Source organism: Mobula hypostoma, chromosome 15 (assembly GCF_963921235.1).
Source record: "Mobula hypostoma chromosome 15, sMobHyp1.1, whole genome shotgun sequence".
Taxonomy (NCBI): Eukaryota; Metazoa; Chordata; class Chondrichthyes; order Myliobatiformes; family Myliobatidae; genus Mobula; species Mobula hypostoma.
Window position 1 is genome coordinate 12,638,572 of NC_086111.1, and position 14,095 is coordinate 12,652,666.

The 14,095-nt window shown below is 43.8% G+C and overlaps 1 protein-coding gene across 2 annotated transcripts in view; it reads left to right on the forward strand.

Annotated features, from left to right (window-relative positions):
• mbd4 (methyl-CpG binding domain protein 4) overlaps nucleotides 1-4,638 on the forward strand; it is a 28,320-nt gene extending 23,682 nt beyond the window's left edge. For both annotated transcript variants that reach the window (XM_063067748.1, XM_063067747.1), the window contains exon 8: nucleotides 3,266-4,638. In XM_063067748.1, coding sequence (XP_062923818.1) covers nucleotides 3,266-3,343 — 78 coding nt within the window. In that variant the 3' untranslated portion in view covers nucleotides 3,344-4,638. The remainder of the gene's footprint in view (nucleotides 1-3,265) is intronic.
• The last annotated feature ends 9,457 nt before the right edge of the window (nucleotides 4,639-14,095 follow it).

A 14,095-nucleotide genomic window follows, 5' to 3' on the forward strand; every position in this document is an offset into this window, starting at 1 on the left:
GCACCTTAAAACTATGCCCTCTTGTGCTAGCCATTTCGGCCCTGGGGAAAAGCCTCTGACTATCCACACGATCAATGCCTCTCATTATCTTGTACACCTCTATCAGGTCACCGCTCATCCTCCGCCACTCCAAGGAGAAAAGGCCAAGTTCACTCAACCTATTCTCATAAGGCATGCTCCCCAATCCAGGCAACATCCTTGTAAATCTCCTCTGCACCCTTTCTATGGTTTCCACATCCCTCCTGTAGTGAGGCGACCAGAATTGAGCACAGTACTACAAGTGGGGTCTGACCAGTGTCCTATATAGCTGCAACATTACCTCTCGTCTCTTAAACTCAGTCCCACGATTGATGAAGGCCAATGCACCGTATGTCTTCTTAACCACAGAGTCAACCTGCGTAGCAGCTTTGAGTGTCCTCTGGACTCGGACCCCAAGATCCCTCTGATCCTCCACACTGCCAAGAGTCTTACCATTAATACTATATTCTGCCATCGTATTTTACTTACCAAAATGAACCACCTCACACTTATCTGGGTTGAATGCGATCTGCCACTTCTCAGCCCAGCTCTTCATCCTATCAATGTCCCATTGTGACCTCTGACAGCCCGCCACACTATCCACAACACCCCTAACCTTTGTGTCATTCAAACGATTTCAAAGTGATTAATCGCTGTAGTTTTATCACTGATAGTTAAATACTGTTATTTATAACCTCACAGCCCAAACTCTGGAGATGTGTAACAGCCTACTTTGGTTCTGTCTTCACTAAGGAGGACATAAATAATCTTCCAGAAATAGTAAGGGACAGAGGGTCCAGTGAGATGGAGGAACTGAGCGAAATACATGTTAGTAGGGAAGTGGTGTTAGGTAAATTGAAGGGATTGAAGGCAGATAAATCCCCAGGGCCAGATGGTCTGCATCCCAGAGTGCTTAAGGAAGTGGCCCAAGAAATAGTGGATGCATTAGTGATAATTTTTCAAAACTCGTTAGATTCTGGACTAGTTCCTGAGGATTGGAGGGTGGCTAATGTAACCCCACTTTTTAAAAAAGGAGGGAGAGAGAAACCGGGGAATTATAGGCCGGTTAGCCTAACGTCGGTGGTGGGGAAACTGCTGGAGTCAGTTATCAAGGATGTGATAACAGCACATTTGGAAAGCGGTGAAATGATCGGACAAAGTCAGCATGGATTTGTGAAAGGAAAATCATGTCTGACGAATCTCATAGAATTTTTTGAGGATGTAACTAGTAGAGTGGATAGGGGAGAACCAGTGGATGTGGTATATTTGGATTTTCAAAAGGCTTTTGACAAGGTCCCACATAGGAGATTAGTGTGCAAACTTAAAGCACACGGTATTGGGGGTAAGGTATTGGTGTGGGTGGAGAATTGGTTAGCAGACAGGAAGCAAAGAGTGGGAATAAACGGGACCTTTTCAGAATGGCAGGCGGTGACTAGTGGGGTACCGCAAGGCTCAGTGCTGGGACCCCAGTTGTTTACAATATATATTAATGACTTGGATGAGGGAATTAAATGCAGCATCTCCAAGTTTGCGGATGACACGAAGCTGGGTGGCAGTGTTAGCAGTGAGGAGGATGCGAGGAGGATGCTAAGAGGATGCAGGGTGACTTGGATAGGTTGGGTGAGTGGGCAAACTCATGGCAGATGCAATTTAATGTGGATAAATGTGAAGTTATCCACTTTGGTGGCAAAAATAGGAAAACAGATTATTATCTGAATGGTGGCCGATTAGGAAAAGGGGAGGTGCAACGAGACCTGGGTGTCATTATACACCAGTCATTGAAAGTGGGCATGCAGGTACAGCAGGCGGTGAAAAAGGCGAACGGTATGCTGGCATTTATAGCGAGAGGATTCGAGTACAGGAGCAGGGAGGTACTACTGCAGTTGTACAAGGCCTTGGTGAGACCACACCTGGAGTATTGTGTGCAGTTTTGGTCCCCTAATCTGAGGAAAGACATCTTTGCCATAGAGGGAGTACAAAGAAGGTTCACCAGATTGATTCCTGGGATGGCAGGTCTTTCATATGAAGAAAGACTGGATGAACTGGGCTTGTACTCGTTGGAATTTAGAAGATTGAGGGGGGATCTGATTGAAACGTATAAGATCCTAAAGGGATTGGACAGGCTAGATGCAGGAAGATTGTTCCCGATGTTGGGGAGGTCTAGAACGAGGGGTCACAGTTTGAGGATAGAGGGGAAGCCTTTTAGGACCGAGGTTAGGAAAAACTTCTTCACACAGAGAGTGGTGAATCTGTGGAATTCTCTGCCACAGCAAACTGTTGAGGCCAGTTCATTAGCTATGTTTAAAAGGAAGTTAGATATGGCCCTTGTGGCTACAGGGGTCAGGGGGTATGGAGGGAAGGCTGGGTTCTGAGTTGGATGATCAGCCATGATCATAATAAATGGCGGTGCAGGCTCGAAGGGCCGAATGGCCTACTCCTGCACCTATTTTCTATGTTTCTATGTTTCTATGTGTTCCTATTGCTGTGATTAAGAAACAGCCAAAAAGGACTGCTACTCACCTCCATTCTTGGACTTCACATATGAAAGTATAAAGATTTACTGAACTTAATCTGATGAGATTACAATTGGATTGATAAGTGAAACAGGGACCCCTCCCTCACAAACCCATAGGACTCCTGCTTTTCAACTATTTAAAATCAAACCAGTTACTTCAGGAAAACACTGTAAAACCTAATGACAGATATTCAGTCATTTACTTTGGAAGCTAATAGAACTAGAGTTCTTCCTTATTGAAAATAATGAAGACCTGCCTCAGAATCCTCCCTCAGTACTCTGTGTAATGGGACTTCTGCACTTACTTCAGGGCCAGCACTCTGTCTTGACTCTTGCCTACCTTATGTAAATTCATATTTGTATGGCTGACAAATGGGGGAAAGATTTTCACTCAGAGGGTGAAGTGAGCCTGGAATTTATTGTCTGAAAGGGTAATAAGAGCAAAAACACTCACCATATAGAGCAATATTTGGATGTCTCTGTGAGCTTCCATGGGGTTAGTATCCACATAAAGGATGAAAAGTGGGATTATGCTGGTAGCCCTTGAATAGATAAGATGGGCCAAATGCACCTTACACCTGGGTCATAGCTTCTTTTGCAATTTAGAAGTAGATAAAGGAAATTCTTCCTCTGTCCATGTGTCTGAAAGTCGTGAGTCATTGCAAGAACCTGTGGTGAGATTTGGGGCAGTTCTGATTGTGAGCACATTCTATTCTCACTGGTATTTTCTAGGTACAGCCTCAGGATCACAAACTCAACAAATACTGGAAGTGGCTTTGGGACAACCAAGAAATGCTGGGCCTTTCCTAGAAGAGTTTCTCCAGTAATACAGTGGATACACGTGCAGTGTGCCGAAAGGTGTTCTCTCCTGATGATACTTCCAAAGTGAAGTTTGATCAGTAGTACAGCCTGGAAGTGGAACAAATCTTACAACTCCTCTTGTATTCCATTAGCAATTCACTTCCTCTCAGTGCAGGAAGTGGTGCAAAATCTTGGCATGCAAGTTAGTGCAGTTTTAACTGTGGCAAGTTAACACATTTAAAAATGTATTGTAATTAGCCCCAACCATCCTTAGACAGGTTTCTGATGGGCCTATAAGAAAATCAGCATTGTAAAACATTAGGTTAAATAATAAGTAGACCTAACATTAAATGCATACTGCTGTATATTAGCAACAGGCTACATGAAGTCACAGCAAATCACCATTTTTTCGATTAAGTTTGCTATCACTATTGCATTAATATTGCTGAAGTATTATGTTTATTGATCTTGGACTTGAATGAACGACTAAATATCCAGATTTGTCAATATCTCTTGGAATCTTGCAAATTCCAGTGACATTGCATCTTATCCTTCCACACTCAAACAGTTGTCATCTGTTATTTTTTAAGTGGTACTTTAGAGGACAAATATCATCTAGAACATTTTAAGGAAATATTACATTGGGTACATAACATTCAGCGGGGTATCAGCTTATACATGGAAGCAAAGAATCAGTGGACAGTGGTAGTATAATTAATCTTCATACAAATGAGAAAATGTTTCAGTGGATGCCATTTCTCTGGCATCGTCCTCATCCTAGCCAATTTTATAATTTTTTAGTGGTCATTAGCTGTTAACTGAATAAGGACGATAAAAGCAAGTACCCTGTTTCATGTTAGAACACAAACTATATCCAGAGAATATTAAAATCAGTAAGGAAGACCATGAGAAGGCAGAATTGCTTGCCATCTGTATTGCTGTTTTTTTCAGTATTGGGGAAGCACTCCTTCCACTGTTGCTTGATGGCAAAATTATAGAATTCCAGGATTATTATGCCCTAAATTCTTCGTTTTATAGTGTGGTGGACCTACCTACTGGCATATTCCTCCATCTGAATACTTCCCACTACACCTAATGTTATATAATTCCAGTTCCACAGTAACAATACATTTGTCATGGAATTTTGATGACAAGCTTGAAGACTGAGGTTTCTACGGTAACTTTGTAATTGTGCCTATGCTGAATTTGTCATTATGTGAAATAGAAATGATTTTTAAAATTTTATACTTGTTCCAATGTTGAATAAAATATAAAGAACAGCCAATTAATTTGTTAATTGTTGACATTGTTTCTGAGAAGGCTAAACGGCATTGATCTGGAGAACATATTTCTTTTGTGGGTCAGTCTAGAAATGGGGCACTGCTTCAATTCAAGGAAGCGGTGCTTTTGACTATTTCTAAAATGGTGATTATTCATTGATAAACTGGAGGCAGGGGTTAAAAGGTGAGAGGCATGATCAGAAGACCATAAGACATAGGAGCAGAATTAGGCCATTTGGCACAATGAATCTGCTCCACCATTCCTTTTATTTTCTTTATTTTCTTTCTCAACCCCATTCACCTGCCTTCTCTCAATAACCTTTGGTGCCCTTACTAATCAAGAACCTATCAATATCCACTTTAAATGTACCCAATTACTGGACCTCCACAGCCATCTGTGGCAATGAATTCCGCATATCCACCAACGTCTGGCTGTGTGGGTTTGCTACCATTTTGATTCCAAGATAGTCCATTTGAAAATGTTAGCAAGTTTCAAGTTGACTTGAAACTGTAAAGCTAGGTACCAGTGTGGGTTGTAGGAAGAATGTAGTAGGGACTTTGGGGAAGCTATGTGAATTGAAAGTTGTGCACTTGTAGAAAAAAGCAGAGTAATAGTGAGGGATTGAAAGGGTGTTAATGTTCCAAGGGATCAGGATATCTTGTATGTGGATCAGTTAACATTGATGAACTAGTACAACAAGGAATGAGGGTGGCAAATAGTGACATAAGGATTTGAGTACAAGAGCAACGACATTCTACTCCAATCACAGTGGACCTTGTGTGACTACACCTGAAATGTTAGGTAAATGTCTGGTCTCCCTCGTCTATGGAAATGTATATTTATGTTGGGGTGACTGGAATGGAGTGTCATAGAAAAGTACAGCACAGGAACGAGCCCTCCAGCCCATCTAGACAATACCAAAGCATTTAAACTGCTTTGCCCTATCAACTTGCACCTGGACCATACCCATCATCTGTGTACCTATCCAAAATTCTCTTAAATGTTGAAATAGAGCTCGAATGCACTGCTTGCGCTAGCAGCTCATTCCACACTCTCATGACCCTCTGAGTGAAACAGTTTCCCCTCATGCTCCCCTTAAACTTTTCACCTCTCAATATTAGCTCATGACCTTGAGTTGTAGCCCCACCCAACTTAAATGGAAAAAGTCTGTTTGCAATTTCCCCTATATATACCTCTCATAAATTTGTATACCTATATCAAATCTCCCTTCAGTCTTCTACTTCCAAGGAATCAAATCCTAACCTATTCAGAATCAGAATCAGGTTTATTATCACCAACATGTGATGTGAAATTTGTTAACTTAGCAGCAGCAGTTCAATGCAATACATAATCTAGCAGAGAGAGAGAAAAAAATAAATAAAATAAACAAGCAAATCAATTACGTATATTGAATAGATTATTTAAAAATGTGTAAAAACAGAAATACTGTATATTAAAAAAAGTGAGGTAGTGTCCAAAGATTCAATGTCCATTTAGGAATCGGATGGCAGAGGGGAAGAAGTTGTTCCTGAATCACTGAGTATGTGCCTTCAGGCTTCTGTACCTCCTGCCTGATGGTAACAGTGAGAAAAAGGGCATGCCCTGAGTGCTGGAGATCCTTAATAATGGACGCTGCCTTTCTGAGACACCGCTCCCTAAAGATGTCTTGGGTACTTTGTAGGCTAGTGCCCAAGTGACTAGACTTACAACCTTCTGCAGCTTCTTTCAGTCCTATGCAGTAGCCTCTCCATACCAGACAGTGGTGCAGCCTGTCAGAATGCTCTCCACGGTACAACTATAGAAGTTTCTGAGCGTATTTGTTGACATGGCAAATCGCTTCAAACTCCTAATAAAGTATAGCTGCTGTCTTGCCTTCTTTATGACTACATCAATGTGTTGGGACCAGGTTAGATTCTCAGAGATCTTGACACCCAGTAACTTGAAGCTGCTCACTCTCTCCATTTCTGATCCCTCTATGAGGATTGGTATGTGCTCCTTCGTCTTACCCTTCCTGAAGTCCACAATCAGCTCTTTCATCTTATTGACGTTGAGTGCCAGGTTGCACTGTGGCACCATTCCACTAGTTGGCATGTCTTCCGTCTGTGGACTCACTTTACACTGCACGCAGTCAGAGAAGTGCTGCCAGGAAAGGACACAACCCACACAGCCAACAGACTTTTTGTCCCTCTTCCCTCCGGGAGAATGTTCAGGAGATTGAAGATTCGTACGACCAGATTTGGGAACAGCTTCTTCCCAACTGTGATAAGACTGCTGAACGGATCCTGACCCGGATCTGGGCCATACCCTCCAAATATCCGGACTGCCTCTCGTTTTTTTACACTACCTTACTTCCCATTTTTTTTCTATTTATGATTTATAATTTAAATTTTTAATATTTACTAATTTTAACTATTTTTAATATTTTATATTTGTAATCCAGGGAGTGCGAAGCGCAGATTCAAATATTGCTGTGATGATTGTACGTTCTAGTACTAATTGTTTGGCGACAATAAAGTATAAAGTATCTCACTCCTGTACTCTCGTCACCACCTGAGATTCTACCAATGGTTGTATCATCAGCAAATTTGTAGATGGTATTCGAGCTATGCCTAGCCACACAGTCGTGTATACAGAGAGTAGAGCAATCTTTCCTCCAATCCTGGCAAACGCTTGGAGACTTTTTCTGTTCGCTTTCAACCTTATTTACATCTTTCCTGTGGGAAGGTGACCAAAACTGCACACAATACTCCAAATTAGGTATCACCAATATCTTATAATACTTCAATGTAACATCCCATCTTTACTTTGATGTATGAAGGCCAATGTGTCAAAAGATTTCTTTACAACCCTATCCACCACTTTCAATGAATTATGAATCTGTATACTCAGATCCCTTTGTTCTACCACACTCCTCAGTGCCCTACCATTCACTGTGTAAGACCTACCCTGGTTGACCCTACCACAGTGCAACACCTCGCATTTATCTGCATTTAATTCCACCCGTCATTTTTCAGCCTATTTTTCCAGCTGGTCCAGATATTGCTGCAAGCTCTGATAGTCTTCCTTGCTGTCCACTGTACCCCCAGTCTAGGTGTCATCCACGAATTTGCTGATCCAGTTAACCACATTATCATCCAGATCGTTGATGTAGATGACTAACAACAACACTGATCCTTGTGGCACTCCACTAGTCATAAGCATCTAGTCAGAGAGGCAACCATGTACCACCACTCCCTGGCTTCTCCTACAAAGCCAATCTCTAATCCAATTTACTACCTCATCTTGAATGCCAAGCAACTGAACCTTCTTGACCAACCTCCCATACGTGACTTTGTCAAATGCCATACTAAAGACAACATCCACTGCCTGCCTTCATCAACTTTCCAAGTAACTTTCTTGAAAAACTCTAAAATATTGGGTACACATGAACTACCATGCACAAAGCCATGCTGACTATCTCTAATATGTCTATCCAAGTAATCATGTATCTGATCCCTGAGAATACTTTCCAATAATGTTTCCACTGCTGATGTCAGACTCAACAGCCTATAATTTCCTGGTTTATTTTTAGTCTTTCTTAAACAATGGAACAACATTATCCACCAATCCTCCTGTACTTCACCTGTCGCTAGGGTGATTTAAATATCTCTGCTAGGGCCCTTACAATTTTTGCACTTGCTTCCCATAGGGTCTGAAGGAACATCTCATCAGGCCCTGGGGATTTATTTACCCTAAATTGCCCCAGGAGAGCAAACACCTCCTCCTCTGTAATCTGTATAGGGTCCATGATCTTTCTGCTAATTTACCTCACTTCTATAGACTCTGTGTCTGTCTCCCAAGTAAATACAGATACGAAAAATCCATTTAAGATCTCCCCATTTCTTTTAGCTTCACGCCAAAAGAATAGATCACTATTCTGGTCTTCCAGAGGACCAAATTTTTTGCCTGGCAATCCTTTCGCTCTTAATATATCACGCAAACACGAGGAATTCTGCAGATGCTGGAAATTCAAGCAACACACATCAAAGTTGCTGGTGAACGCAGCAGGCCAGGCAGCATCTCTAGAGAGATGCAACTTTGATGTGTGATGCTCTTAATATATCTATAGTATCCCTTAGAATTCTCCTTCACCTTGTCTGCTAGAGCAACCTCATGCCACCTTTTAACCATCCTATTTCTTTCTTAAGTGTTCTCTTGTATTTCTTATACTCCATAAGCTCTTCATTTGCTCTGACCTGTCAATATCTGATTATGCATTTCCTTTTCCTTCTTAATGTTGATATCTCTTGACAACCAAAGTTCCCTAAACCTTTACCTTTTATTCTGACAGGCACATACTGTACAAGCTTTGCACTCACAAAATTTCACTTTTGAAGGTCTCCCACTTACCAAGTACACCTTTGCCAGAAAACAGCCTGTCCCAATCCACGCTTACCAGATCCTTTCTGATACCATCAAAATTGGCCTTTCCCCAATTTAGAATCTCGACCCGCAGATCAGACCTATTTTTTTCCATATTGACTTTAAAACTAATGGTATTATGATCACCAGATGCAAACTGTTTGCCTACACCAACTTCTGTCACCTGCCCTATCTCATTCCCTAAAAGGAAATCAAGTATTGTACACTCTCTCACTGGAACTTCTATATACTGATTAAGGAAGCTTTCCTGAACACATTTGACAAACTGTTCCATCTAGTCCTTTACAGTATGGGAGTCCCAGTCAATATGTGGAAAGTTAAAAGCACCTACTATAACAAAGCAGGGCAGGCAGCATCTCTAGGAAGAGGTGCAGTCGACGTTTCAGGCCGAAACCCTTCGTCAGGACTAACTGAAGGAAGAGTGAGTAAGGGATTTGAAAGTTGGAGGGGGTGGGGAGATCCAAAATGACAGGAGAAGACAGGAGGGGGAGGGATGGAGCCAAGAGCTGGACAGGTGATAGGCAAAAAGGATATGAGAGGATCATGGGACAGGAGGTCTGGGAAGAAAGACGGCAGGGGGGGGGGGAAACCCAGAGGATGGGTAAGGGGTATATTCTACTTCCTGCACGCATGCAGAGCTCGTTGACTTTATTAACTTTGCCACCAACTTTCACCCTGCCCTCAAGTTTACCTAGTCCATTTCCGACACCTCCCTCCCCTTTCTAGATCTTTCTGTCTCTGTCTCTGGAGACAGCTTATCCACTGATGTCTACTATAAGCCTACTAACTCTCACAGCTATCTGGACTATTCCTCTTCTCACCCTGTCTCTTGCAAAAACACCATCCCCTTCTCGCAAGTCCTCCGTCTCCGCTGCATCTGCTCTCAGGATGAGGCTTTTCATTCTAGGACTAGGGAAATGTCTTCCTTTTTTAAAGAAAGGGGCTTCCCTTCCTCCACTATCAACTCTGCTCTTAAACGCATCTCCCCCATTTCACGTACATCTGCTCTCACTCCATCCTCCCGCCACCCAACTAGGAATAGGGTTCCCTTGGTCCTCACCTACCACCCCACCAGCCTCCGGGTCCAACATATTATTCTCCGTAACTTCCGCCACCTCCAACGGGATCCCACCACTAAGCACATCTTTCCCTCCCCCTCCTCTCTGCATTTCGCAGGGATCGCTCCCTACGCGACTCCCTTGTCCATTCGTCCCCCCCATCCCTCCCCACTGATCTCCCTCCTGGCACTTATCCGTGTAAGCGGAACAAGTGCTACACATGCCCTTACACTTCCTCCCTTACCACCATTCAGGGCCCCAAACAGTCCTTCCAGGTGAGGCAACACTTCACCCGTGAGTCGGCTGGGGTGATATACTGCGTCCGGTGCTCCCGATGTGGCCTTCTATATATTGGCAAGACCCGACGCAGACTGGGAGACCGCTTTGCTGAACACCTACGCTCTGTCTGCCAGAGAAAGCAGGATCTCCCAGTGGCCACACATTTTAATTCCACATCCCATTCCCATTCTGACATGTCTATCCACGGCCTCCTCTACTGTAAAGATAAAGCCACACTCAGGTTGGAGGAACAACACCTTATATTCTGTCTGGGTAGCCTCCAACCTGATGGCATGAACATCGACTTCTCTAACTTCTGCTAATGCCCCACCTCCCCCTCGTACCCCATCTGTTACTTATTTTTATACACACATTCTTTCTCTCACTCTCCTTTTTCTCCCTCTGTCCCTCTGAATATACCCCTTGCCCATCCTCTGGGTACCCCCCCCCACTCCTTGTCTTTCTTCCCGGACCTCCTGTCCCATGATCCTCTCATATCCCATTTGCCTATCACCTGTCCAGCTCTTCACTCCATCCCTCCCCCTCCTGTCTTCTCCTATCATTTTGGATCTCCCCCTCCCTCTCCAACTTTCAAATCCCTTACTCACTCTTCCTTCAGTTAGTCCTGACGAAGGGTCTCGGCCTGAAACGTCGACTGCACCTCTTCCTAGAGATGCCGCCTGGCCTGCTGCGTTCACCAGCAACTTTGATGTGTGTTGCTTGAATTTCCAGCATCTGCAGAATTCCTGTTGTTTACTATAACAAACTCATGTTTCCTGCAACAGTCTGCGATCTCTACAGTTTTCTTCCTCTAAATCCCACGGACTGTTGGATGGTCTGCAATATAGCCCCATTAACATGGTCATACCTTTCTTATTCCTCAGTTCCACCCATAAGGCATCATTAGTAAGTTCTCCGGAAGGCTCCTGACTGAGCACTGTCATGATATTTCTCTAACTAGTAATGCCACCCCTCCCCCTTTAATCCCTACCGCACTGTTGCAGCTAAAACAATGGAACCCCGGAATACTGAGCTGCCAGTTCTGCCCCTCCTGCAACCAAGTCTCACTAATAGCTACAATATTATAATTCCATCTGTTGATCCATGCCACTAGCTCATCTGCCTTTCCTACAATACTTCTTGCATTGACATAGACACAGCTCAGAACGTTAGGCACACCTTGCTTAACCTTCCTGACTTTGAGGTCTAAACAACATGTCTCCACAACTACTGCACTATCTGTTATGGCACTTTAGTTCCCACCTCCCTACAACTCGAGTTTAAACCCGCCACCTGTGTAGTAGATCAGTTTGTGCCTACGCCAACTTACTGTACATACCCAACTCAAAAGCTGAGGATGAACTGGTCTGTTGAGGGCTAGATCTGTGGCATTCAATTCTAGCAACCCAGGACCATACAAGAAAACCAGGTACACCTTGTGGAGGGCTATCTCAAAATCAATGAAACAATTCTGAATGAGGTTGGATGCAGAATTGGATCCACATCAATTCTGGCAGGGTTTGCAGTCCATTATTTCCTACAAAGCAAAACCTAATATCATGAATGGCAGTGATCCCAGATGAGCTTAACACCTTTTTTGCTCGGAAAATAAAACCACAGCTATGAGAATCTCTGCAGCACCTGGTGACCCTGTGATCTCTGTCTCAGAGGCCGATGTCAGGGGGTGAACCCTTGCATGAACTCTTGCATGGTGACAGGCGCTGATGGAGTACCTGGAAAGGCTCTGAATACCTGTGCCAACCAGCTGGCAGGGGTGTTCAAAGACATTTCAATCTCGCAATGCTACAGTTAGAAACTCCCACCTGATTCAAAAGGGCAACAATTATACCAGTGCTCAAGAAGAGCAGAGTGAGCTGCCTTAATGACTATTGTCCGGTAGCACTCACATCTACTGTGATGAAGTGTTTTGTTTTGGCTATGGCTAGAATTAACTCCTGCCTCAGCAAGGACTGGAACCACTGCAATTTGCTTATCGCCACAATAGTCCTATGGTGGATGCGATCTCATTGGCTCTTCATGTAGTGTTAGATCACCTGGACAATACAAATACTTACGTCAGAATGCTGTTTATTGACTACAGTTCAGCATTTAGCACAATCATTCCTACAGTTCTGATCATAAAGTTCCAGAACCTGGGCCTCTGTACCTCCTTCTGCAACTGGATCCTCGACTTCCTCATTGGAAGACCACAATCTGTGTGGATCGGAAATAACATCTGCACCTCATTTACAATCAATACTGGCGCACCTCAGGAGTGTGTGCTTAGCCCACTGCTCTACTCTCTGCACCCATTACTGAATGGCCAGGCACAGCTGAAATGCCATCTACAAATTTGTTGACCGTACAACTATTGTTGGCAGAATTTAAGATGGTGACAAGAGGGTGTACAGAAGCAAGATATATCAGCTAGTCAAGTGGTGTCGGAGCAACAACCTTGCACTCAGTGTAAGGAAATGATTGTTGACTTCAGGAAGGGTAAGACGGGGGAACACGCACCGTTCCTCATAGAGGGATCAGATGTGAAAAGATCAAGCAATTTCAAGTTCATGGGTGTCAATATCTCTTGAGGATCTAATGGTGTAAGCATGCCATATGCCATATGCACGCCTGGTGCAAAAGAATTGATCATACTGGTGATGACAGGTCTTGGCACAGAACATCGACTGTGCTCTTTTCATAGCCTGGCCTGCTGAGTTCCTCCAGCCTGGGACATTGCAACCAGTTAAGCCCGTGCTCCCTGTCACTGCACAGGAAGGTGCCGTATTCGACCCAGCTACTTGACACCAAATAGAGGAATGATAAGGGTGAACTCAACTCTGATTTATGGGATCCCCCAGTCGATGCGAGCCACCAAAATATACAACAGCAGCAGAAAGTGAACCAGATGCTACGAGAAGAATGTCACTCCTTTTCAAAATCAGACAATGACATTGAATGTATCATAGAAACATAGAAACATAGAAAATAGGTGCAGGAGTAGGCCATTCGGCCCTTCGAGCCTGCACTGCCATTTATTATGATCATGGCTGATCATCCAACTCAGAACCCTGCACCAGCCTTCCCTCCAAACCCCCTGATCCCCGTAGCCACAAGGGCCATATCTAACTCCTTCTTAAATATAGCCAATGAACCGGCCTCAACTGTTTCCTGTGGCAGAGAATTCCACAGATTCACCACTCTCTGTGTGAAGAAGTTTTTCCCAATCTCAGTCCTAAAAGGCTTCCCCTTTATCCTCAAACTGTGACCCCTCGTTCTGGACTTCCCCAACATCGGGAACAATCTTCCTGCATCTAGCCTGTCCAATCCCTTTAGGATTTTATACGTTTCAATCTGATCCCCCCTCAATCTTCTAAATTCCAACGAGTACAAGCCTAGTTCATCCAGTCTTTCTCCATATGAAAGTCCTGCCATCCCAGGAATCAATCTGGTGAACCTTCTTTGTACTCCCCCTAAGGCAAGGATGTCTTTCCTCAGGTTAGGGGACCAAAACCGCACACAATACTCCAGGTGTGGTCTCACCAAGGCCTTGTACAACTGCAGTAGTACAATCCTGTACTCGAATCCTCTCGCTATAAATGCCAGCATACCATTCGCCTTTTTCACCGCCTGCTGTACCTGCATGCCCACTTTCAATGTCTGGTGTATAATGACACCCAGGTCTCGTTGCACCTCCCCTTTTCTTAATCGGCCACCATTCAGA